We start from the raw sequence: 26,530 nt of genomic DNA, 5'->3' as shown, positions 1-26,530 counted from the left end.
TCAGGTTGGCAGTAGTTTTAAATACAAAATGTGGAGTGTTATCCAGTTGTTTGTAAAGGTGATCATTAGCCTTAAGGATGTTCCAATTTTTACTACTCACACTGTACTTCTTGTCTGTACCTGTACTGTAGGGAAGGATGAAGGCTCTCTAAATTTCTGATGGTTAGTACAGGTGTCTGTTGTGTTCTCTTTGTTTGCTAGATTTTTGGCCAGTCCATGTCCCAGTAGTAGAGAGTAGGATGTTTATCTATTTGGATAGATGCAGGGGCAGATTTTAGTATTTAGTAGGTAGTTCTTTAGGGTGAGTTTAATTTTTTGAAGCAGCTAATGGTGTTTATGCTGGTTGGAAGTGAATTCCATAGTTTAGTGACAGTGTATGAGTAAAGGCAGTATCTGGATCTTTTGTTTGGTACATGAACACTTATGAGTTGTTTATTTTCAGAGCAAAGGATTCTGGTGGGGCTATAGGGTATTAAAATGTTCTTAAGGGCAGGGCAGTTGTTTGGATTGTAGACAAATTTATGTGCTATGGACAGTTGAATGAGGTTAAGGTGAAGGTGATATGGAAATTCCAGTCAGTTTAATTCTCTTAAGGCTTGCAAGTAATGTGAGTGGTATGAGCTACCTGTGGCAAATTTGGCAATTTTATGGTAGCAGGATTGCTGCTTATTTTGTAGAGATGAATGCAGGTTAGTAAAAATGGGAGCACCTTATAATAGAGAGGGGAGCAAATAAGTGTTGGTGAGAGCTTTTTTGGTGGTGCTGTCCATGAAATTTTTATGTCTGTATAGGGCTCCTAATTTGCAGTGTTTTTTTTAATGGCATTACCAGTATGGTGTTCAAATGCAAGTTTATTGTTAATGGTAATGCCTAATAGTTTAGCAAAGCATACAATTTTGATTTCTGTGATGCTTTGGGAGACAAAAATGAAAGTGAGAGTCAGGTGAGAGGAGTTTGCTGCGAGCAGTAAACGTTTTTTTTTTGGCATTAAGGAGTAGTTGTGATTCGGTTATCCAGACTTCGATTGTGGTGAAGGTATCTTGGGTTATTTGTTGGAGGTGTTGGAGGTTATTTGATGAGGAGATGATGGTAGCATCATTTGCATATTGTATTGGATAACAGAGCTAAGGGGATAAGCAGTGTGAAGGTTGTTGGTAAATATGCTAAAGGGTAAAGGTCCAAGTATGGACCCTTGTGGTACTCCAGTTGGTTTGGCATTCTGATAGAGTATTTTGCCAGTTTTACACATTGTCACCTTTTAGTGAGGTAGCTATTAAACCATTGGTGAGCATATGGGATGCAGCCAATATTAGAAAGGTGCTGTAGATTTTTTTGTGTGATACTGTATCGGAAGCATTCAACAGGTCTAGTAGTAGTACAGAAGTAATATTACCTGAGTCGATGGATCTCTGGACGGTATCCATGAAGGAGATAAGTGCAGTGCTTGTGTTGTGTGAGGGGCGAAAGCCATGTTGAGTGAGTTGGTTGTTGTGTGTGAGATGGTGAAGTAATTGTTTATGGATGCACTTTTCAAGGAGTTTGGATAGTGGGAAGAGGTTGGAGATTGGACAATAGTTTGAGGGTTCATTGGAGTTACCTCCTTTTTGAAGTGGGGTGATGATGGATTTTGTTCCAGAGGTTAGGGACATAGGATTCTGTAACTGAGCAGTCCATCAGAATGCTAACAAGGTTTGCTCTGGCCTTGGCAGCGAGTTTTAAGAATTCTGGTGGGAGTTCATGAGAGGAGAGAGAGCATAACTTTAATTTTCTGTGGAGTCTCTGAATTTCTGTGGTTGGTATTGGCACCCACAAATATAAATATTGATATATACACATACACAAATAAACATATTCAGATATATATATATATATATATATATATATATTTTTTTTTTCTTTTTCTTTAGACAATTATTTTATATATACACAACGGAAACAAATGGCATCTCAGATTTTTATATCATCAATAACTTTTCAGGTACGCATCTTTACGTGCACATATTTAACAACAAAACAATTACTTTCACTAAATTTTTTTATACATTTTTATACACATACATTTTTATGCTTCCTATTACTAATAAAACACAATTTCAAGTTTTCTTTATGTTATCTGTACTACTGAGCTTTTTTTTAGAGTGTGCTGTTTTAATTGCCTAATTGAATTATTCTATTGACTGTCTGGGATTGGATAATTAAATCAGGTGATGAGAAGTTTTGTTGTATATAATAGTGCTGATTGTATACATTTTTCATTGCTCTGATGAAGTTCCAGGCTGCAGGGACAAATGCACAATGTACTTCTTATTTATGTGCTCAAGTTGTTTACTGCTATCAATAAATTCTTTTTTGTTCACTTAGACTTGTGGTATCCCTCGCTGGGTAGCTGAACATTTCCTTTTGGATTCTTTTCTTGCTGTTTTTTTTATTTTTTTTGAATCCTTTGTCTGTTTCTATTTGTTTTCAGTTGTGACACTCCAGTGTGGTGTTAAATAGTTCTGGGTCAAGACTGTAAATGTTGCAAGAGGATTTATATGCATGTTCCCTGGGAGAAGTATGATGCTCTCTTGTGGTATATATGGACAGGTGGTCACTGAATGTATATTGCTAGGGTGACTTGTTAATATCCAGTCCAGGGTGGTAGTTGTACAATTTTTCAGGTTGATTCTGGTAGGGTATGTGATAAGTTTCAAGAAATTGTATAAGTTTATACTAGAAGTCATTATCTTAGAGGTGAAACTTGACCAGTTGATCTTAACATCATCTAGTATAATTGTCTCTGTGTGCACATTGTGGGATTGCCAAGATAGGATGCCCTCCAATGTGCTGATATTGTCTCCAGATGGGATATAAAGGGCTGCCCTACATATTGTTCTATGTACTTTTAGTTTTGGTTACTTAGAAGTATTTCGGCATTGTGGAGCGAGGGTACGGGAGATGGGAAAAGTGGCAGGTTTATGCTACTGTGGTATAATATTGCTACTCCTTCTGCTTATTTGTTTAATCTAGCCACTCTAAGGATGTTAAAAAAAGGTGGGGGGGGGTCTATGTTACTGATATTAGGTTTTAGCCAAGATTCTGTTATTGCTAATATGTCAGGAGAATTATATTTTATCCATGTGTATAGTTCTGGAATGTTGTTTACAATGCTTCTGAAGTTCATATGGAATAGACTGTCTGTTGTTGCTATTTCTTATTTTGTCAGGAGTGGAGTTTAGGTTTTCAGGCAGGGCTGATTATTTTTCGAACTCTTGTGTGTTCAATCCAATTTGCAGGTCTTCAGCCTAGACTCTCTTAGGTTCATAGGTTCATACTAGGCTATCTGCCCTAGGGAATTTATAAGCCTAGCCAGAGTGTGTTTGCTTTTGCCACCCATTTTAAATGAATTTTGCTATGCCCTTTTTCGAGGTTAGTATACTGCGCCTCTGTCTAACAGTGACACAGAAGTGATACCCGGGGTAAACCTACTATTTCCCATCCACTCATCAAGATTCCTCTTGAAGAGAGTCAATGAGGGACTCTGCCTAACCTGGACTGGGATTTTATTCCAGAGTGAAGGGAGCCTCTGGGTTATGAATCTGTCCCTCCAGCATGTCCTATTTATTTCAGTGCTGAGGTTCAAGTCTCTCGAGCGCGTAGCTCGATGGGATTTGGATTTTCTGAGGTGCAGCATGTCCATTAATTCCGGGTTGGACATGGCTTTATACGTCAGGCACAGATCGCCTCTGAGCAGGCGGTATGCCACTGAGTAGTCTAGGCTTATAAATGCCCTAGGGCAGAAAGCCTAGTATGAACCTATGAACCTAAGTGTTACAACTGCTGCCTGAATGCACTCTTTACCTAGCTATCATAATCCTGCTGTGGGACACAAGCAAAGATTATGAAAACTGCCCTATCTTCACAATGGTGTCTGATTGCCATGAGTCCATCACTACTTTTAACATCCTTCACTGTCTTCAGAAGACTGTCTCACCACAAATCTGTCACTATTTCTAGTCTGTTCTCCCCTTAAGCATTACACACCTGATCCCATCTTTGCTACACTTAGTCTTTACCCTTCTCTCCAGGATACACAGGATGTCCAGTCTCCTGCTTACTATCATGTCATGCACTTTCAAGCTGTGTCCTGCCAGTGCTGCATTCAGTATAGCAATCCTAAGTTCACATTTTGCAGGTTGATTAGTTTTACTTTCAGCTTTTGCTCAACAGAGCTATCCCAGATAACTCAGGCTTGGCAACTAGACACCAGTCGACCATTAGCTTATTGAACCAGGGCTACTGGGCTTTATGAGAGGCACACACTGGCTAACAAAGGCAGATAGACCTCTCTGACCATCAGCATGTTTTCCCTTACATAGGTAGGAGTAGGTTGTGAACTTAACCCACTTGTCACTAGCAAATACCCATGCACATTTTTTGGTGACATTAGTGACCAGATTACATAGTCTCCTCTCCTGCCACCAGTTTGCAGTTTATGGAAACTGTCACACAGTCTATGAGAACTTTTTTTTCACAGTACTGATTACAGACCCAAAACCCAATAAACTTTGGAATGCAAGGAAATGCTGCTTTCATGGTTAAGCTAGCACCTGTCATTTACACAGAAGAATTAACTCCTTCTTTGCTATATACACAAAAGCAATATCCAGTAACATTACTCCACTAATCCACAGGCTGTCAGTAAAGAGGTTTGATTTATCAACGTATCAACTTTGGACTCAAACCAGCAACTCTGCTTTTTTTACAAAGTTCACAAACTGCCTTTCTGCTACAAAGCATGCAGTTTCCATCCTTGAACTCAAGTTATGGGTTCACTACCTAGGGAAGTCTGCAGCATTCCAATTTACAGAAAGGTTAAAGACAAACTACCAGTTTTATGTTAAAAGAAAGCCACCCGACTATAACCTAAGCTTACTAAGATATGTCAAGAATCTCAATAGCAACACCCAGATCTGCTCAACGGCACAAAAATTACAGAACTAACTGATATTGCTAACATCCTGGCAGATGGGTTCAGTGCTAACTTTACCCCCCTCTCATCCCTTAAAGTGCCCATATCTATACAGGAAGAATGCCGAGTCCCTGTAATCACAACTACACAGGTAAAAGCTGGACTCTCTAAAGCCAAAAACATAACATCCATGGGACCGGACAACTTCCCAGGCTGAGTTTTACACGAACTTCAGAATGAACTGGCTCCCCACCTAAGCAACATGTTCAATCATAGCCTCACATCAGGCTTTGTGCCCACTGAATGGTGCACAGCAACAGTTATCCCACTTCACAAAAGGGGAGCCACCACTGATCCCAGGAACTATCACCCTATTAGCCTGATGAGCCTGGTCGGTAAGGCCATGGAACATATCATCATGGAACTCATAAACAAAGACATTGGTAACCTCCAAACTCTGGACCCCACCCAGTTCGGGTTTGTGAAAGGCAGATCATGCCTCCTGAACCTGATCAACTTCTTTGAGGCAGTCACCAAAGCCATAGTCAAGGGTAGGGTGGTTCACACAGCCTATCTTGACCTCGCCAAGGCTTTCGACACCATCCCCCATTCTGGAATTATAGCTAAATTCACTAAACTAGATATAAATTCCTACATCACAAGATGGGTTGCCAACTGGCTCACTGACAGAATCCTCACTGTAAAAGTTGCAGACTCCAAATCTGACTTCAAACCAGTGACAAGTGGAGTACCACAGGGTTCAGTCCTGAGACCTCTCCTGTTTGGTATCTACTTCTCTGAAGTACAGGCTAATACGGAAAGCCTTTGGCTAATGAAGTTCGCAGATGACTTCAAACTAGGAGCCATAGCAGAGTCCCCAAATGATGTGGACATTCTACAGAAGGGCCTCATTGAGACAGATGCCTGGTGTCAGAACCATGGCCTCAAGCTCAATGCCAAAAAGTGCATTGTCATCCCCTTTGGTAAAAACTCTGTACCCATGAACTACCACATAGGTGGCAGTCTACTTAATGCCGAATGTGTGATAAGAGACCTTGGGACCCAGGTGGACAGTAGTCCCTCCTTTGATAATCACATTGCCACAGCAGTCAGGAAATCCTTCTACATGGCACACATCACAAAAGGGTTCTCATCCAGGAAAAAAGAGGTCATTGTTCCCCTCTACTAGACACTTATTAAACCCATTATAGAGTACAACGCCCCTTTTGGAATGGACCTCACAAGACATCTGAAGCAGCTGGAGAGGCCACAGAAGTTCCTCACAAAGAGGATTACTGGCATCAAACAGATGCCCTACACTGACTGTCTCAAACTCCAGCTTTACTCCGTAGCCTATCGCCTACTTCGAGAAGAGTTGGACATGCTATACCTAAAGAAATCCCAATCTCTCCGAGCTACACACACTAGGAACCTAAACCTTGTCACCATAATAAACAGGACATGCTGGAGAGATAGATTCCTGTCCCGAGAGACCCATCTATGTCAAGCAAAGTTCCTCATTAGCACTTTTCAAGAAAAATCTTGAGTGGATGGGAAATAGGAAATACACCCAGGGGATCACTTCTGTGGCTCTGCTCAACAGGGGCACAGGAAAATAACTTTCTTGGGTGGCATAAGCCAGGGAACCTTGTTGGCTAGACTTACTTAGGGGCGAAATTGAAGTGTATTAACCCACCACCGAGTTTGTGTAGGAATGGGCGTGCCCACCGTGATTGACATGCGGGAGGGCGGAGCAGTCCCCCTCCTCTACAATTATTAGCGCAATCCATTCCGTTCCACTGACAGAAACGCTGCGGTTAAACTAATAAAAGCTTTCAGGTAACAGAAGAAAGAAAGAGCTACTGACATAAGCACTGCGATTCCACTAATAAAAGCATTCAAGTAACAGTAGAATGAAAGGCCATTGACATAAACAATGCGGTTCCACTAATGAAAACATTCAAGCAATGGTAGAATGAAAGAGCCACTGACGTGAACGCCGCAGTTCCACTAATAAAAACATTGCCATAGCTTGCAACATTCCATCTCCAAAACAAGGAACACTCTCCTTCATAATGTGGAACAAATGGGCAAATGAGGAACACGTACTAATGGCTTATTAACAACTTCAACTAGAAAGGTCATAGGATGGTTATAATATGCTGGTTTTACTAAATTCCTGTGGTGGCGGTGCTGCGGTAGCGTTGTCGCCTCACAGTAAGACGCTGTCCGGTTCGATTCTCAGCTAGAGCGTCTTCTGCGTGGAGACATGCGTGAATGGGCGTACCTTCGTTGAAGGTTGTGCGTCAGGCCTGGCAAGCCGGTACGTAAAAATCAACTGCCAATCATTAGCGGACCGGAGTTCTGTTGTGGCAACCCCTAACCGGGAAAAGCCGAAAGACACAAACAAACTAAATTCCTACTGAATGTGTGACAGACTCAGAACTTTTCAAGACCCCAAATGACTCAGTACACAAGTATTTTTCAATAAGCATATAATTACTGTTATACGTATGTTTTCTGTATTTTCTTTATAATTTTGCTAATCTGTTTGTAGGTCTATATTACCTAGTGTTTTGGTGGCATCTTTCAATCAAACAGTGGGTGGTGCAGTCAAAATGGTTGCAGGCGGGGTTTGGGCGGGCCTTGCTACTGTGCATCTGGTGGGTTAATACACTACTTCAATTTCACTGACTTAGACCCTTGGGCTGCTAGCCTAGAACCTACCTATGAACTTATAAAAGAACTGGAACATCTGTATTAATACATGCTTTTTCAGAAAAAAAACTATAACACTAACGTATGCTTTGCATTAAATGACTAAAAGTCCTCTGTAGTTTTCATGAAAAATACACGTTTTAGAAGAACACAGCAAAATCAAAGGCATCTGTGCAATACTCAAAAACATGAACTTGGAGTAAAGCGACATGTTTGAACTTTGACCTGTAAAGATTTGGGCGGGCCTTGCACTTTACTGAAAAAGAATAGGATTAACCACGTTGTTCTCCACATAGCACGTCAATGTTTATTTTTATTAATTAAAACATGTATGCCAAGTCCCGAACGTTAAATGCAGGACTGTGAGTCCTCAGAGTAGAGGATAATTTTACTTAATAGCATTTAACGAATTGTCAGAATAGTTTCTGCACGGATAGAGCTAGTTGAAGGACCAACGTAGGGAAGTGCTGAAACTTACAAACACAAACGTGTGAAAATGGCAACAGATCCTCAGTTTGTGCTGCAGTATCTTACAGAAGTTGAAGAGCTGGCAGAAGATGTGCTAACAGACAAACAGCAGGTGAGGTTCATGTGAGCACATTCTGTCGTGCTGTTAATGTTGTAGCACGCTAAGAGAAAGTTGCACAAAATTGGCCACCAGTCCGGACAGCTGTAGGAAACATGTTTTCGTAATACTGTGTAGAGAGGATAAGTGAACTCATGCTAGTCGCTGAAGAGATGCAGCGGTTTGGGAGAAGCAATCACCAGTTTGTATGGCGGTACAATTTGCCTTTGTTGAGTCAATTGTATGCAGTTGACAGCAGTTGCCCATTTTTTCCTGTGCTGCGTATAGTAAATAAAACCGTCAAGATGCACGACTTTTATAGGGTCTAACCACGCTAAGGGCGAAAAGCAATCGAGATACTCACAACATCATCCAGTACTGCTAAGAATAACAGTGCCCTCTATTAAGAATGCTTTGTTTACATATTTTGGATGAAAATCTGCAGAGTTCAGCTAAAACGTTCACTGGAGTTCGTTATGGTAAATGGAAATTCCATTATGGAATATGTAAGATTTTCAAACCTGCACTTGTTGATAAGTGAATAAAGTAGCATATCTCTCAACCTCCTACTGTAAAAAATCTGGATAAACCCTTACGGGGGACAAAGCCCCCAAAAGAGGGAGAGACTGTAAATATTGCTATAATAAACTCAAAGTTGCTAGACTAACAGAATTTGTTAGCATGCATTTTTTGCCAGTTATGGGTCACCACAGCGGATCACATGTCCGCTCATGATTGGCAGTGAAATTTTTACGGTGTCGAGTTGCCAGCTCGGCACCCAACCTTCCACGGAAGGCACACCTATGCACACACTTACGCCTAGGGCCAACTGAGAGTATCCAATCCACCTACAGCATGTCTTTGGGATGTGGGAGGAAATCGGAGCACCCGGAGGAAACCCACTCTACCACAGGGAGGACATGCAGACTCCGTACAGAAGGCACCCCAGCCGAGGATCAAACAGGAGAACCTCTTGCTGTGAGGCATAACCGCTGCACCACCGTGCATGCATTTTCTAAAGGATATGAAGTCTGAAATTCAGGTGTATGTCATTTAGTGACTTCAGTCCTCAGCAATTTGCTATAATTTTATGAGGAATAGTATAAAATTGAGGCAAAACTGTGGGAATTCTGCAAAAATCTGGACAGTTGAGTGGTATGCAGTCAGATTCATTTGTGTGAGTATATATCTATATGTATGTATATGTGTGTATGTATGTGTGTGTGTATCTATATATATATATATATATATATATATATATATAGTATGTTAGTATTGCCGCATTTTATTCTGTATTATAGAAACAAGTATTTTCGTCTCTATTTAATCTACAGTACCTTACCAACTGCATAAACTCCTTTTTGGATAGGATTATTGTGCTGTTTTTGTGTCTAATAGTAGCATGAAATGCTGGTGTCCTGGCTGTCTCATCTCCTGATTTTTGCCTTGTATTTTTCGTTTATTCCTCATAAAATTTGTAGTTTTCTGGCAAATCTTTTGAGGATTGAACTCACGAAATAATGGCATGAATTTGAGATTCAGACTTCATATCTTTCAGAAAAAGGATGTTATCACAAATATAGTTATGCTAGCACTTTTATAAGAGCAATATTTAAAATTTGTCCTTATTTTTGAGTTTTTATCCCTTTATTTTAGGTTCTATTCAGATTTCTTGTGTTGAGAGGTATGTTATCATAACTCTCAACCTCTTAGCACAAGAAATCTGGAAAAAACCCAAAAATAATGGGGTGGGGGGCTGTTTAAGTGGCTAGAATAAGTTTTGTATTTGTTTCTGTTCATTTTCTTGAAGGATATTAAGTTTGAAACTTAAATGTCTTTCATTATTTAGTAAATTCAGTCCTCGACAATTTTCCAAATAACACAACACACGTTTTATGAGGAAGAGAAGAAAAAATACAGGGTGAAGATTTAGACAGCTAAGAGCTACATATGGTATAAGTGAAAATGTAACATGAATCCTGTTAGGAGATGGATATAGTAAAAATACTGTTTTGTGTTATTTGATAACTAGTTAAGTGAAATATGCATAGTTGTCTCTTTCTTGAAGTACCCTAGAATACTGTTTTACTTGACTTGTTCAGACCTACGTTGAATTAGTGGAAACTGAGGACATCAAACCCAAGGCATCAAGAGAGAACTTTTTAGAGGCCCATGACCTTGTCTTTCTCTGCCATTAATGTCTGCAGTGAAACGTGTATTCTTTCACTAAGCATGCTTAGCAATAGGCACATTTAGCGTGTTTTTAATTCCAATACAGTTTTATAAACCATACATTTAAAATATTCAGGTTCTGTATAAAATGTTATAACAAGAAGAGTAGTAATACTGTAGTTGCAGTTCTTGAAAAGACAAACCTAAGTGCTTGTTCATTTAGCGCGTATTGCCTGGGCTACATTTGCATGTGTTAGTGTTTATTAAGTCATTGGTATATAGAAAAAATGTACCTTTATTGAGTCTATAGAAAATGGAAAATCCAGGGACAATGTTGCAAGTTAAGAGAAGTAGCTTTAGCAAGCCGAAAGAGTAAAGGTGTCTGGAAGTTATAGTCTTTCCTAACCATAATTATTTAGTAGTCTCAAAAGATCATTCCCATCTCTGTGGCATTCTTTACATAATAGTTTGAGGGCTGTGTGAGTCATGCATACAGGAGGTGATAGAATCTGTGGTTTGGAGCAAATAGGTCTGGTCCAAGAGGTTATTTAGGCAGAGGTGTGCCAGTCCTCCTATAGTAAGCAACTGTCCATATCAACTGGTTGCTGAAGGGATGGTTTAAATTAGAATGGGATGGGAACCTGTACTACACACAAGCTATCCTGTTCTCTCTCACCTTAACTCCCTGCCGTAGAGGAAAGAAGGGGTTGACTAGGCTCTTTCCACTATCAGGAAGTGATGTATTGTAGGATTCTCATTCTGTTCAAGGAACAAATAGTCCTGCTGTCACCAGTCAGACAGTGAGATGATTTAATATATGTAGGTGAGTTGTCAAGCAGATAATGTGGATGGCGCAAAAATAAATCTGGCAAACCTTAGCATTAAAATACGTGTGCAGGTTAAAAAGTCATATACTTTCAATATATAGCAGATGCTGGGTCATTTTTTTAGATTAGCTCACTTATTTATGTTTGAAATGTAAGCATGCATTTTTAAGGTCTTCAACAAGAGTATGAAAAAAGGAGTGTGAATGCAATTTTTAGTTTTGGAAACGAGAGAAACACCATTTGCATAATCTTGTTGACAAGTCTCCCCATTGTTGACAGTCTCCCCACTGCACCACTCACTTAATGTAAGTGTCTCAGTAACTTCCAAGAACTGGGGAAAAGAGAATGTCCCCTTTGCAGTGCATCATATGTTCCCTTTATCTACTTTGGTTTAAATCAAGAACTCGCCTTTGTTTGCAAGGCCCACATGGGTCCAAGTTATTTTTGCAAACCAAACCTCTTTCAGTAACTATTTTTCTAAGTCCATGTCAGTGCACCTGTGGAATTATTTTAGTTTTTCTTCCATTGTTTTAACTGTATTGACATTGTTTTGTTTGCTTTTATTACTAAGAAAGACTGACTGGGCAAAACCTGTTTTCAGCAGAGGTCTTGAAAGTCCCACATTACATATATTTGCACAGGTAACTGGCATGAGCTAACAATACAAATAAACTACTTAACACTGAGCTGTAGTAATTACAGCATCACATATGTCTAATATAAAATTCAGCATTCTTTTCTAATTTATGCATGAAGCCACATTGAAAATTTAACAGCAGATGAGGCATATGCATATTTCATTCAAACAGTTATTCACTAGAAATGTGGAAGCGAGAGAGAAAGTGTGAGGAATTAGATTTTTTTACTGCATAATGAGGGGGACTTAGTAATGGTGTTGGTACAAGAGTACGACTTTTGATGAGGATGATTTCACTGGGATTTTAAAATTAAAGACTGGATAAGATCATGTTAAGAAGGGGCTTAGTGCTAGGGGTGTTAAGTGCAGGACTGCGTAGCTGTCAAAGTTTTGAATTGTAGACAAGATGAGATATTTCTAATGCTTGTGTTTTTTGGGGGGGTAAGTTCCACAGTTTAGCGACATGTATAGAGTAAAAGGCAGGCACTGCTATAAATATTGGAGTAATCATTAAATGTTGTTTCCTTGAACACAGTTCTCTTTGGGGTGGCAGACAGTCTGTCTGGGCTATAGAAGATGTTCGTAGCAGTCTTAATGTGAGTGTAGGTTGATAAGGTTAAGTAGCTCCAGATAGTTAAGGGACTGAAGTGTAAGACAGTAACGTGTTCAGTTGCTGTGGTTTTTTGCAAACTTTGCATTCTTATTGTAAGTCTCCCCAGTCTAGCTAGGAAAAAGGACTGAATTAGTAAAAATTGACAAGGCATATAGAAGACTAGAGAGTAGATGGGTTTCAGCTCTTGTCATGTGTGCATGCTGTGATAGAAAAAGTTGACTTTTAAAGAAGTCTTATTTTTTATTTATTTTGTGAGGTGGGGACTGCATATTGGATATGTTGATCGAGTCATAATCTGCACTCTATTATATCCAATAGTTTTGTATTGGATCACTCCTAGTGTTATTGACAGATGTTTAAAACATCTGTAGTTCAGTTGCTCACTTTGAGGTAAAAATACCATTAGTTTAGTTTTCTTTGGATTTAGGAGTAGTTTAGATTGCTCTAGCCCACTTTGTTTTTTATAAAGGAAAAAGTAATCTCAGCGCTCTTTTTCTAAAGAAGTTGCAAGTATTAGTGCTGAGTTGTCTGCATATTGATTTATGTTTTCGGGGAGAGAAGGAGAAGCTGAATGTATTTTATTTGTAAATATAATAGAATTGAGCTCCTAATATTGAAACTTGTGGCACACCTAATGTTTGCTGAGGAGTTTGAAAGCTCATCTGCCCAGCATACATACTGTGTTCATTGCTAGGTTAACTTTTAAAACCGACTGCACTGTTGTGAGGCATAGTTCCTTGAGACTAGGTAATTGATGGAATGTGAAACTGTAGTTTTGGATAGGTCTAAAAATAGGGATGCAGCCATTTCACCTTGGCTTTGTCCTTCTGAAAATAGTTTATGAAAGTTAGCAATGTTGTTTGTGTTGTGGAAAGTAATTTGTTCTCTGTTGGGTAGCTGATCAGTTGTAGGTGAACACATTTTTCAAGTATTTTAGATAGAAGGGACAAGGTGACTATGTCTGTAGTTTGCTAGCTCAAGGGATGTTCCACCTTTTCGTAAGGAAATAATGTAGGATTGTTTCCAAACTTTTGGAACTATAGCTTCTTTGAAAAAACAGTTGTGGGTAGACACTGAATATGCAATTACTTGTGCAGCAATTTTTTGATTTTCTATTGGAAGGCTATCTGCTGCAAGAGAGGTGGGTTTAAGTTTTTGAATAAAGTTATTTTTTTATTGTGACGTACCAATGTGTTGTTGGCTTGAACCAACTAATGGTTTAGGTACATGAATGTATATTTCTTCAGTGATGCAAATATTTCTGAATTTTTGACATGATGGGATGCTAACTGGTTGGTTAAGAAAGAGTTGTAATAGCAAAAAACAAGGCATCAGACGCACACTACCAAATTCTGGAAATTAATGTCGTAGATGGCACAAAGAAGCTATATCAGGTTGCACAGTAAAGACAGAAAGATAAAGAAGGTAGTCTGTTACCTTTCATAAGGGATGCCAGCAACAACCTGCTCACCAGTCCAGAGGACATCAAAGGCAGATAGATGGAGCAACAACCTGCTCACCAGTCCACAGGACATCAAAGGCAGATGGAAGGAGAAACAACCTGCTCACCAGGCCACAGGACATCAAAGATAGATGGAACCAGAAACAACCTGCTTACCAGGCCACAGGACATCAAAGGCAGATGGAAGGAGAAACGACCTGCTCACCAGCCCACAGGACATCAAAGGCAGATGGAAGGAGTACTTCCAGCAGCTTCTGAATGAGGCAAACGCCACAGATGCTAGTTTGCCTCAGACACATCCTACAATAAGAGAAGAGAAGGACCCTGTCGTGGAAGAAGTACAGCACTAAGGAAAGTGAGGTCAGGGGACTCACGAGGTCACCACAGATGTGATAAAGATGCTTGGTGCGATAGAGGAGAAATGGCTCCTGAGGATACTCACAGCAACATGGAGAGAAACTCTTATCCCAGATGACTGGAGAATAAGCATACTAGTGCCATTGTTCAGGAACAAAGGGGTCATTCACAACTGACAAAGTTCAAACTCCTATCACATTGCATGAAAGTTCTGGAGAGGTTAATTGATAAACGAATGCACAGAGTAGTAGAAAGTAAGATGGGAGATGAGTTTGGATTTGGATCAGGATGCGGCACAATTGACCTGATGTTTGCAGTGAGACAGATGGTTGAGAGTAAGCTAGAGATGAGGAAAGAGTCCCAACTGGGCATTCTTAGAACAAGGTTCCAAGAAAGCTGATTTGGGCAGTCCTGTAGTGGTTCAGTGTCCCAGAAACATTGGTATAAGCTGTGTACAATGACCTGGTAACTGGAGTACAAACAGTGTTCTCTCTCACACAGAGGGGCTCCCAGTGGGAGTGGGTGTTCTTCAGGGTTCATCTCTGAGCCCATTGCTGTTCATACTGGTGCTGGACTACATTAGCAAACAGGCGAGAGGGGACAGATTGACAAAGCTGCTGCATGCAGGTGATGTGACATTACAGGCTGACTCTGAACAAGAAAGGCTAGGTGAATGGAATGCAGAACTGAAGGCACATGGGATGAAACTAAGCACAGATAAGACAGTTGTAATATCAGCGGCTAAGAATTGAGATAGAAGGGAAGATAGTGAAACAGGTTAACAGCTTGAATTGTCTGAAAGGGGTGGTTAAAGAAAAGTCTGAGTGAGGAGGTGAAAGCTAGAATCATGGGGCCTGTAGCCAACTGACACTGTGTCAAGTGTAGTATATGATAGAAGAATGCCAAAGAAGCTGAAAAGTAAGGTGTACAAAACAGTGGTGTGACCAGTACTACTGTATGGTTCAGAAACCTAGGCAATAAAGGCAGAGCAGGTTAAGAAGCTAGAAGTGCTGGAGATGAAGTGCCTGAGGCAGGTGGTAGGGGGCACACAACGGGACAGACGAAGAAATGAGGACACGAGACACAGTAGGATCAGTTGCAGACAAGGTAAAAAACATTACTGTGGTTCGGGCACATGTGCAGGAAAACTGAAGACAATCTGGTGAAGATGATTTGGGACAGACCGGAAAAAGGCAAGAGGAAACAAGGACGTCCAGCAAAGAGGTGGATAGACTGAATGAGAGAAGACCTGTGACAGTTAGGCATGAGAGTCGGAAGGCAGGAGAGCGGTATTGAATGGAGAGAGATGGCGACAGTTAACATGACACCCTGACCCCATGTAGAAAATTGGGAAGTGGGATGATTATGATGATGACAGCAGTGAAGATTTTACACACACGCACTTGCACACACTTACTGGAAGCTTCTTGTTCACCCATCCTGTATTTTACTACTTTAAATTTATAACTCCAACAGTAGTCATTTAAATATTACAACCCCACGCACTGCTATCCGCTAGATCCTTTTGTATTCAGGTTAATAAGCAATACTTGGAACCTTAATTTGTTACTGATGCAGAGGGATTTTTTAGCTGTAGTTTTGATATGATCTTATTAAATGGTGGTTTAAAGGTTAAAAGCATTGAGTAGGTTATGTGTTGCATTTTGACATTATGACAGACTGATAAAACATGTCATAGAAAAGAAAAAAAAACTACTTGTAAATGTAAGTTGACATGCATAATGTTGCAGCTCAGAAGCAAATCCTTTCAGCACTAACTTTCCTGAGCTACGTTTGTTAAAATCGAAGAGGGAAAACCATAGTTTGACTTTTAACTCTTGGTATATTTTTTCCAGTAGAAATATTGTGAGTATTCTGTGTGACAAATTACAACTTTAAGGGCGTGCTTTTATATCTGGTAGTATCCAAAGGGATTTATGTTCTCCACATAGTCTTCTCTGCTTCATTTGGAGAATGTATTGTTGAAAGTTTGTACCTTTGCAGTTCACATAAGGTAGCTAGAATTCTTTTTGAGATGAGTGTCTTGGGGCTCAACCATTTAATTAATTAGGCCTGACCACCTGAGATCCACACTGCTTTTACAAAGTAGACAGGTTGAAGTCAGTTCCACTGGATGAGATTCAGAAAGCTGTTGTAAATGCCAGTGCAAAAGAGGAATTCAGAGAACGGGAATTTACCAAATGATGATACTGCTGGTCTAGATTGATTTTAAATGATGGTGCAAGTGATAGTGGCAGCAGCCTAATATGCCTTCCTTTTGTGTTCAAGGCTTTACTGTTAAGTTTGTGGATAGGCCGGAGAGGCCAAGAAATAAGATGAAGAAGGGAAGCTGCAGTTACCATTAGAGTTGGTGCAGCTGTTTCCAACTGTATGATGCCAATTCACAAATGCAGTCATGTCCTTCCCTTCCTGCACCAACCATCCCCCCAACTGGCATATTTCCCCGAGTGCCAGGTTCATTCTTTACATATAGCTCGTGGGTACTTCGTTATTGTTCAGAGTTGCTTTCTACCTTTCCCAAAGGACACAAAAGCACAAACTCGCGCTCTTTGTTTACTGTACTCGTACATCACAGAGCTAACCATGCTACATGAATGCAGAGTGTGTTTTCAGAAGTAAATTGCTCTCTTTGTTTACTGTACTTGTACACCACAGAGCTAGCTGCGCTAATTGAATGCAGGATGTACAATATTGTACTGTGGACCTTTTGCATTATTTTCTTCTTCCATTCCCTTCCCACAACAGACACTGTTTTGTTCCTTCAAATGAAGGGCGTATGGTGCCATCCAGCTGTTTGCCCTGCCTCATCTCACACACCCAACCCCCCCCCCCCCAAGTGGCATGCATGTTGTCTTATATATTTACTGTTCTGTTGAAATGAGTGGCACACTGTGCTGTTACTCTGCTGTTTCTTTCACACTGCGGTTACACCGAATACCATTTGTTTAGCTGTGCTGTACAATAAGCACCCTCTGGCAGACCAGCGTTTTACTTATTTATTACAGTTTTGTTAGTACTGCGGCTGAAGATGCATCATTACTGCATCTGGTATGCACCACTGAGAGTCCTTGAATGTGGAAGATTACTTTTGATGGCTGTCCCAGTAGCTTGTATCCTCAAGGGTCCAAAGATGAATATTTGCCCCTACTGTATACTGTGTAAATAAGGGCCGGAAGCACATTTCTTCTGTAAAGGCTTAGTGTACAGTAAAGCGCATTCCTTCTGTAATGGCTTAGTGTACAGTAAAGCGCATTCCTTCTGTAAAGGCTTAGTGTACAGTAAAGCACATTCCTTCTGTAATGGCTTAGTGTACAGTAAAGCACATTCCTTCTGTAATGGCTTAGTGTACAGTAAAGCGCATTCCTTCTGTAATGGCTTAGTGTACAGTAAAGTGCATTCCTTCTGTAATGGCTTAGTGTACAGTAAAGTGCATTCCTTCTGTAATGGCTTAGTGTACAGTAAAGTGCATTCCTTCTGTAATGGCTTAGTGTACAGTAAAGTGCATTCCTTCTGTAATGGCTTAGTGTACAGTAAAGAGCATTCCTTCTGTAATGGCTTAGTGTACAGTAAAGCACATTCCTTCCGTAATGGCTTAGTGTAAAGTAAAGCGCATTCCTTCTGTAATGGCTTGGTGTACAGTAAAGCACATTCCTTCTGTAAAGGCTTGGTGTGCAGTAGCTTACAAACTGTTTACTCTTTCAGGTACCTTCATATTCCACAGTGTTATGAAGACCCTTTTTTGGGCATTCAGACTGCACCATTAAGAAATTCAGACTATTCCCATTTTTGCGACTGCTTTTCATTTTCATTGTTTAGGTAGTATTCTGTAATAATTTTTTGTCTGTGTCTGCCATGGAAGAAAATGTGCTACCCTCTAACTGAATTCGAATACTCATGTCCACATTTTGTCCTTGTAGATTTTCAAAGGAGTTTTTTGAACTTCACCCTACAGTCGTAAGGCATGCCAGAAGGTGAGGGTAGGGTTGTATTTGTGCATGCTTTGAGATGCACTGGCATTACATCCAGGACTGCTTCTTTATTCATGTTCCTTGTAGTGATGTGCTCTGGTTTCTTTGCATCCCTGAGTAGGATAAACCCAGTATGGAGAAAAATAAGTGAATATTGGATAAAAATAAATTAATGAAGGCTTTTAAGTACATAATTAATTTTATGGTTTTGATTAGTTTTGAGGTTGGCTGGTTTTCATTTCTGTCTTGATTTCAGATTGTGGATTTGGATGTGAAGAGGAATCGAAACAGAGAAGCACTCAGAGTTTTGCAGAAAGACTTGGAGAAGTCAGGTGAATATATACTGCCTTTCATATGACTGTAAAATTTGAATAGCTTTTTTTTTTTTTTTTTTTTTTCCAGCTATAGGCAGAAATGATGTACAAGTTGATAAAGTGTGCACAATGCAGTCATACTTTTTACTGGACTGATTTGTTTTATAGACATGTTCAGAATCCTGAATAGTAACCATAGCAACCTGGAACTACTACCTAGCATAGTTCTAGTAGGCCTTTGTGTAGACATTTTCTTTGTAATAAGAACAGTGCAATACAAACTTGGAAGTCATACCAGTTTCTCAAATATATGCATGACAGAATTTAAACATTTTATGTAGGATCCCATAGACACATCGGATAAATTACGCGAAGATTTATTTTTACCTTGTTTATTTGCAGTCCAAAGGTATCTCTTTGAACTTATTAGAATTTATTTGCTGGCACTTTTTATATATTTCCCAGTGTTATTTGCAAAATGTATAATTGTAGTTGTGTGCAGATTGAACTAACCACTTGTTGTTACAGAATATTTGACCAAAGCTGGAAAATATAAAAAAATGCAGATCTGCAGTCCGTAATGATGCCGTTCCCCAAGGTACCTGACACCCAAGGTACCTGACATAACTTTACTCTAACTGTGTCCAAATTCCAACTGTCAAAACTTGTGTAATTTTTCAGTCAGGAAACTCCAGTGGAGCTATGTATTTGCAGTTCCAAAATATATGTAGAATCGGTATCTGTCTGCTTTGTGGGATTAACAAATGTTATGAAATGTCATAAATTCTAACGTACAAAAGCTCTGAAAAGTTTATAATGTTGCAGAGAGAACCCAGTATGATTTCAAATATTGAATTCTGTGATGTCTGATTTAAAGAACAGACTGGTACTGCACTTTAAAATTTTCATGTAAATGTAGTAATTATCAGTGTGGATTTTTTTCGTTTAAAAACAGATTATTAAATTTTGAAATTTATTTTAGAACACATTGTTTGATAAAGGTTTAGGAAGTGCTGACATTATTTGCATTCACCATAGGAATGCACCCTAAATGATAACTTTTTTCAGTTAAAAGTTAGTTCTGTAAAGTTCAGAGTATAATTTGATGATCTATTTTTGATAATCTAAACTATTTAGATTAGATTTGCTTTGCCCTTTAGAATAATATTTGAATTATCTGTAATTTGATTACCTCTTAAAACAACAGCATCTAAGCCTAAGACCTCAGGCAGGCTATGGAAATCTTTCACCATAGTTTTCCCTAAGTGAAAAAGAAATTGTAGCTTTGTCTTAAAGAAATCCAGCCTGCATTAGTAATGCACATGGAATCCCTGTATGTAAATATCTGATTTTTTTTTTTAAGGATTCCACTAGTAGCTGGGTATAAGCCTGAGGGTAAATAATGGAGGTAGTAGATCTGACAATGGATGTGGGGCACTAAGGACAGCTGTCACTGTAAAACATGGAAGCATGCATGCTCAAAAAATAAATATATACCATGATTTCTGTTCACATGCTGTCATTTTAATGATCAGCTCACTGACTTTTTATTATTCTTATGTTGGTAGGTATATACCAAGTTGCTTTTTCATTGAGTGTAGTGGGTCCACTTATCATCCATTTGGCCCTCATTATGATAACATTTCTTATTTTATTCTGTAAGTGTCTTGTGTTCTGTCTCTCACAAGGAGAATCCTATACATTTATCACTTAGTTGCCATGGAAGTCCCAAATCTGTTTTAAAGAAGTTACCAATAAGATGCGACATGTATAACGCATTTAATATTCTAAAATGCAAGCTGTTACAATTTTTATCTTGGTATCTGTGGCTATAATTTAAAGGCTAGAATTGTATGTTTCTCATTTCTCCAAAAGATCTTTAGGAGTGTATCCACTGTACATAAAATGAAATTGTAAATTAACTACTTTAGAATACTATACAGTTATAATCAGAAATTAACTTGGTAAATGCATTATATCTTGCCATTACCCATTTACGTTGCTGTAAACATTGATAATAATGTGAAAGAATTCTGAAACAGAGCTGCTGTTTAATGTGACATGACATTGAGATGGTTGAGTGCATGTGATCATCATCCATTTGAAAAGTAGTTTCATTGTGATTGGGAATGCATTGCCCCTGAAGAATGTGTTTCAGGTTACTCTCATGACAGCAAATAGCACTTGGGGTGGCACAAATGTTGGACATTTTGTGCAGCTTTTAATAAAGACCTTAAATTGCTTATAGACTTGGCTATCGCATGAAACTTTGTAGTGTTCTACAAAGCCCCTTATGGAAGAGTATTCAACAATCTAGAGCTCAGTTTTGTGGAAATACATCCACAATCCAGGAATGTGAGGAGTTAAACAGCACCAATTCCACAAAATAAACCACTGCATGTCAGAAGTATGCATAAAGTAAGGTTGAAGTGTGTAAGCACTCCCTCTGACATGATTATTTATTTGCATTATGCAAAAGGCCTGTTTGCAGCTCTACCCAATTCTGAAATGTCCTGTTTTGCAACAGTTTACTCCAAGGGGTAGAAGCTTAAGATATTGTGGTGTATTCTTAGGATTTAATGTTGTCTTCATTTTTTTTTAAGCCTGCCTTAGTCCGTTAATATCCACATTAAGAAATGTCATCCGTGGAGAAGCTCCCACTCGTCTGTGTAATTCTTTTGTGAATTACTCTGCAGAGGTTACTCTGTCTTCATCATTATGACTCTTCACTGTAATCTTGCTACGATACCACAGTGAATTCTTAATTCCTTATAGCACTTGGTCCTTTGCTTCCTGACGGACGTTAGACACTACTCCAAAATTAAGTAATGAAATGGTTCTCGAATGCTAAACTTTGAGAACCGTTGGGAAGATTTTGTTTTTTCAGCTCCATCCTTAGAATTGGTTTTGCCAAGTCATTTACAATGAACCCTCCTCCCCATTATGGATGTACATGTATTGTCTTTACTTGGTAGATGATGCACATTATACATAACACTGTTTTGTATAGTTATCTTAAAATCTACATATATAAGGTCATCACCATTTTTGTCTCATTTAAATGTGTATAACAGCACTTGCAGCTGCAACAAAGACCTAAATTTGTAGAAAACACCCTGGCTTAATAAAATGTTGGGCTAATAGTGCCCTGCATTTCAACTCTAGCCTTCATCCCATTAATTGCATCCATCTCAGAAAAGGCTTTGGTATGTTCTGCACCGGTTTTACCTCTGTCTTCGGCTGCTACTTGTACATTCTTAAGGCAACACTAATTCAGTTCACCTTGTATGTCATATATTAGTTAAATGGGGTAGCTCCACATTACAAAATGCTTTCAAGTCCAGTGCCTGTGACTTTCCTTCATATTCCAAAGGCAAATTAATTTTGTAAAAAAACCTTTGGTCTTAAAGGTCATTTCCTTCTGTTGCTGTTTTTAAGAAAATACCTTTGCATAGTACTACAGCCTCTACATCTAGTTCCTTTTTTAAGCTTCTCCATAAGCAGTTTTGGAGTGACCCATATAATTTCCTTGTTTTATCAACCGTGTGCATGCGTGTGCCTTCTGTGGAAGGTTGGGCGCCGGGCTGGTACCTCTGCACCGTAAAACTCCACTGCCAATCATGAGCAGATGGGTGATCCGCTGTGGCGACCCCTAACCAGGAAAAAGCAGAAAAAAGAATTGTATGGTTGTAAACAAATGAAGTCATTAGCTTCAGCATGTGTTTCATTTTCTATTTTATGTAAGCTACTGTTAATATTTTTACCCATCTCTTTTATGTGTTTTACTATTCTATTTTACCATCCTGGAAGTTGGGTGGGTTTTGGGATTTATTCCTGAAACCAATTTCCATTTGCAAACCCTTTAGAGTAAACAGTGTGACATCTCTTTGCAGCCTTTTTGTTCAGCTCCACATTTATTAGAATTATTTTATGTTTTGCTACCCTAAAAACACGGCTTGCTGTCTTGACAGATGTATGTCTTATTAGTAGTATACTTAACTTTTTCTACTTTTGCTAGTTACTGTACCAGCGAAAACATTTCTGTGGTTGTACCACTATATTTCCCATGTAAGGTGAGAACCCAGCTGTGGCAGGGGCATTGCCTATGCAGCCACCAAGGGTGTTCTGTTTGACATACTGCCGTGCTCCCTGTGCAGGTCCCATTAGTACTCAAGAAGTGGTAGTACACTGCATACTGTGAAGGGCAGTCACTGATATCCCTGCAAGCAGTGTAACCTCAAGAACCTCTCATTCCTCTTTGTTGCAGATGTGCCGCTTGTGTCCTGCAGTCTCCACCAGTTATGTAGATTGGATTTGTGTCCCTTGAGTGAGCATCCTAATTCTTTTCTCTGAGGGAGGCTAGCAGGCTTATGCCTTGTTGTTCCTTTCCCTCCCCATTTGGGCTCGCCATTTCCTAGCATTCTATTTAAAACCTGGATTGCTTGAGTTGTAGTCAGGGCTTCATCCCTCTGCACCAGAGGTGGTTGTTACTCGGCTACATCTTGTTGTAGATTGCATGCATCTTTGGCAACCATTTCCATAGACTCTGCTAACTGTCATGCTTGCCCTGATGGTAACTTCCCTCAAAGTAAATTATCATTGTTCTACCAAAATTTAAATTGGAGGTGAGTATTTTCCCCTGACAGTAGTTTGCATGTTTTTCTGATAATTAGATATGGTGCATTAAATGAAAATCTTGGTAGTGCAATATGACTAATTTAATATGACTAATTTATTTAGTCTCTTTGCTCTTGACTGACCTGTGGGCGGCCACGGTGGTGCAGCAGTTAGCGTTGTCGCCTCACAGCCAGAGGTTCTCCGGTTCAATTCTCAGCTGGGGTGCCTTCTGTATGGAGTCTGCATGTCATCCCTGTGGTCGCGTGGGTTTCCTCGGGTGCTCCAGTTTCCTCCCACATCCCAAAGACATGCAGTAGGTAGATTAGACACTCTAAATTGGCCCTAGGTGTGAGTGTGTGTGCCTTCTGTGGAAGGTTGGGTGCCGGGCTGGCAACTCGACACCATAAAACTCCACTGCCAGTCATGAGCGGACAGATGATCCGCTGTGGCGACCCCTAACCGGGAAAAGCTGAAAGAAGACTACTAGTAGCACTGATTTCTTATGTGATGGTCTAACAATCTTGCTAATTTCCTTTTTTATGATAAGAAAAAAGAAATGGAAGTGCACTGTAGAGAAGAACGAGAGAAACGAAGTGCACTGTAGAGAAGAACGAGAGAAACGAAGTGCACTGTAGAGAAGAACGAGAGAAACGAAGTGCACTGTAGAGAAGAACGAGAGAAACGAAGTGCACTGTAGAGAAGAACGAGAGAAACGAAGTGCACTGTAGGGAAGAAAATGTCTTTAGAGCAGAAGATTTTCTTAGAACTCTCAATTAAGTCCGAGCTAAATATTCCTTTAAAGTAGTTGGGATTCTTCCTTGTCAATGCTTGTTTCCCATATCTTTCTCTCTGGTGTCTAGACACCCTCCCTTGTGTTTTGTGTATTTTCCAGATGCTTCCGTTTCCTCTCCTATCCCAGAAACATGCTACAAGTAAAAATAGTATTTCTCCTTGTTTTTTTTCAGGTGTACATATTGTGCGATAGTGAGTTTTTCACCTTCTGTACAACTATACTGATGCATGCTAACAGTGTCCTCTACCACATCCCTTCACCTTAGGAAAAACTTACTGCAACACTACCATTACTACACAAGACACTCTGATACACACCTCATAAAAAAAGCAAATGCGCACAATATCCCATTACTTAGACCAAGGCTGTCCACTGGGCAACCCATGTGTCGCAATCATGTCCGCCAAAGCCTCGGTCGAAAAAAGAAACCTACATTTCCTGTGCAGTTAACTGGTCCTGCCAGTTTAAAAAGTACAAGGTCAATTAAACGCACTTTGCATTTTTACGACTACACAAACCTAGTGCAGGATTCAGGACATTTGCCACTTTTTGATGGTTGCAAGTGGCAGTGGATATTATTGGTGGTTTTCTTGCTTTCAGGTTTTTGCAGAGTCTGCAGCAGTTGAGGTGTATCTTGTGTATGTATGAGGGCAATGCTTGCTTGTGTAAATTAGGTGGGTAAGGAGAGATTTTTGTTTTGTATGACTGTAATGCTGGTGTGTGAGATGTTTATGCCTGTGAGAACTGAAAAAGTGGCGCAGTTACATGTGTGAGTGGTTGTATGCTAGTAATGCTTGTGTGAGTTAGGTCTGCAAGATTAATTTTATTCCCTTTTTAAGGGACTCTGCGTGTTTGTTTCTGCGAGTATGAAGTGTGCTTTGGTATATTTGGGGGTGTGAATGTTGAGTGAACTGTGTGTGTGGGGTTTGGAAATAAAATTCACACTATTAATTTGAGAAATTGTCTGAATAATAGAATGTGAATTAATATACATTTTCTGAATTGAGTAGTGTTTCATTTTGGTGCTGCATACATGAACAAACTACTGAAGGGATCATTGGAGGAAATGTTTCATTTTTGTGCTTGTGTGTATACATGGACATACAACTGAAGGGGTCAATGTGGAAATCGGTCATGTGTGTATGGGGGTGGTTTGAAATAAATTTGTCCAATTGTTTTTATTTTATTACATTCTGAGGTATATCATTTAAGAAAGTTGGCTGTAATTGTTGCATGCAGGGGTTGTTTGTGGCTAAAAGTGACTGACATTTGTTTAAAATGAGCATTTGTTGAAGTAGTGTGCATAACTTTTTTTCACTTTCTTTAACAGTCAAGCATCAGCATTGCACTTAGTAAGCAGCTGTCTGTGGTGGTCTGTGCAGGGAGTGATGGCACCTGATCATTGGTAGTGCGTCACACCCGAGGAGCGATGGCACCTGATCATTGGTATATCATATATAATTTCCTTAATCCTGCTCATGATTTTTTCATTCAGGCCATCATGAAGTCAAACGTTAGTGGGGGAAAAGTCACTGGAGTCTTTGCCATTTTCTGCATAAATGTATCCAAGTATCATAGCAAATGCTATGAAATAGCATAGTCATCCTACAAAGATTCTTTGAAGTTTACTGGACTTGCAACCTGTACTGTTGTGAGCAGCACATACTTCATCTGACAAGGATACAGAAGTGATTCTGAAACCAGCAGTGATTTTAGTTTGCTCAGTAAATGAGATGCAATAGTGGCTGCAGAGCTTATAAAAGCAGACGCATCTTCAGTATGGTAATGTAACCCCCTGAGCCTCTCCAGGTAAGCTCAGTGGCCCCCAAACTAAAACAGTTGGACATCTCTAACTTCCATACACCAGTGTAACTTTGCCGTTTAAGGTTAAAAGTAAGTCCTTTCTTACCTGTAAAAGTAGATGTTTGAGGTTTACACTGCCTCAGTGACATATGGGTTAATTGGATTGTTTTTGGTGTATGGTGATTAAAAAGATCTATTCAAGTGACCTCAGAAAAGCCTTTTCATATGGTTTACTGGTTTATGTATATATATATATATATATATATATATATATGTATATGTGTGTGTGTATATATATATACATATATATATATATATATATATATATATATATATATATATATATATATATATATATATATAAACTTATAACTTGGCACATTGTTTGAATTGTGAACAAAACACATTATAATCAATAATTTCATAGTTGTCATAATATAAGGTTAAAAATAAAATAAAATGAAAAATGCAGTGAATGAAATACTTCATGAATAAAAGATTGTGATGTTTGTTTAAAAATAGTGTAAACACTAATAAATGTAATATATTAGGATAAAAATATAAATCATAATATAAATTATATATTTATAAAATATCATGTGAATACAATTATAGGTGTTTTTATATTGCAACCAACTAGGTTAAGAAATTCAGGAAAGAGTTAGCAATATACTGATTAGATACAATAGGATCTTTGTTTTAAAATACTAGA

The 26,530-nt window shown here is 39.2% G+C and overlaps 1 protein-coding gene across 1 annotated transcript in view; it reads left to right on the top strand.

The window, feature by feature from the left end:
- Positions 1–7,902: 7,902 nt before the first annotated feature.
- The window catches only part of PDRG1 (p53 and DNA damage regulated 1), a gene marked incomplete in the record, with an annotated part of 43,099 nt that continues 24,471 nt past the window's right edge, over positions 7,903–26,530 (top strand). The window contains 2 exon segments of the mRNA XM_044090340.1: positions 7,903–8,249; positions 18,548–18,623. Coding sequence (XP_043946275.1) covers positions 8,166–8,249; positions 18,548–18,623 — 160 coding nt within the window.

Source organism: Protopterus annectens, chromosome 12.part0 (genome assembly GCF_019279795.1).
Source record: "Protopterus annectens isolate FY-2018-M chromosome 12.part0, PAN1.0, whole genome shotgun sequence".
In the NCBI taxonomy this organism is placed as follows: Eukaryota; Metazoa; Chordata; order Ceratodontiformes; family Protopteridae; genus Protopterus; species Protopterus annectens.
Note: the sequence above shows the minus strand (reverse complement) of the source record. Positions and strands in the feature narration are given on the sequence as shown.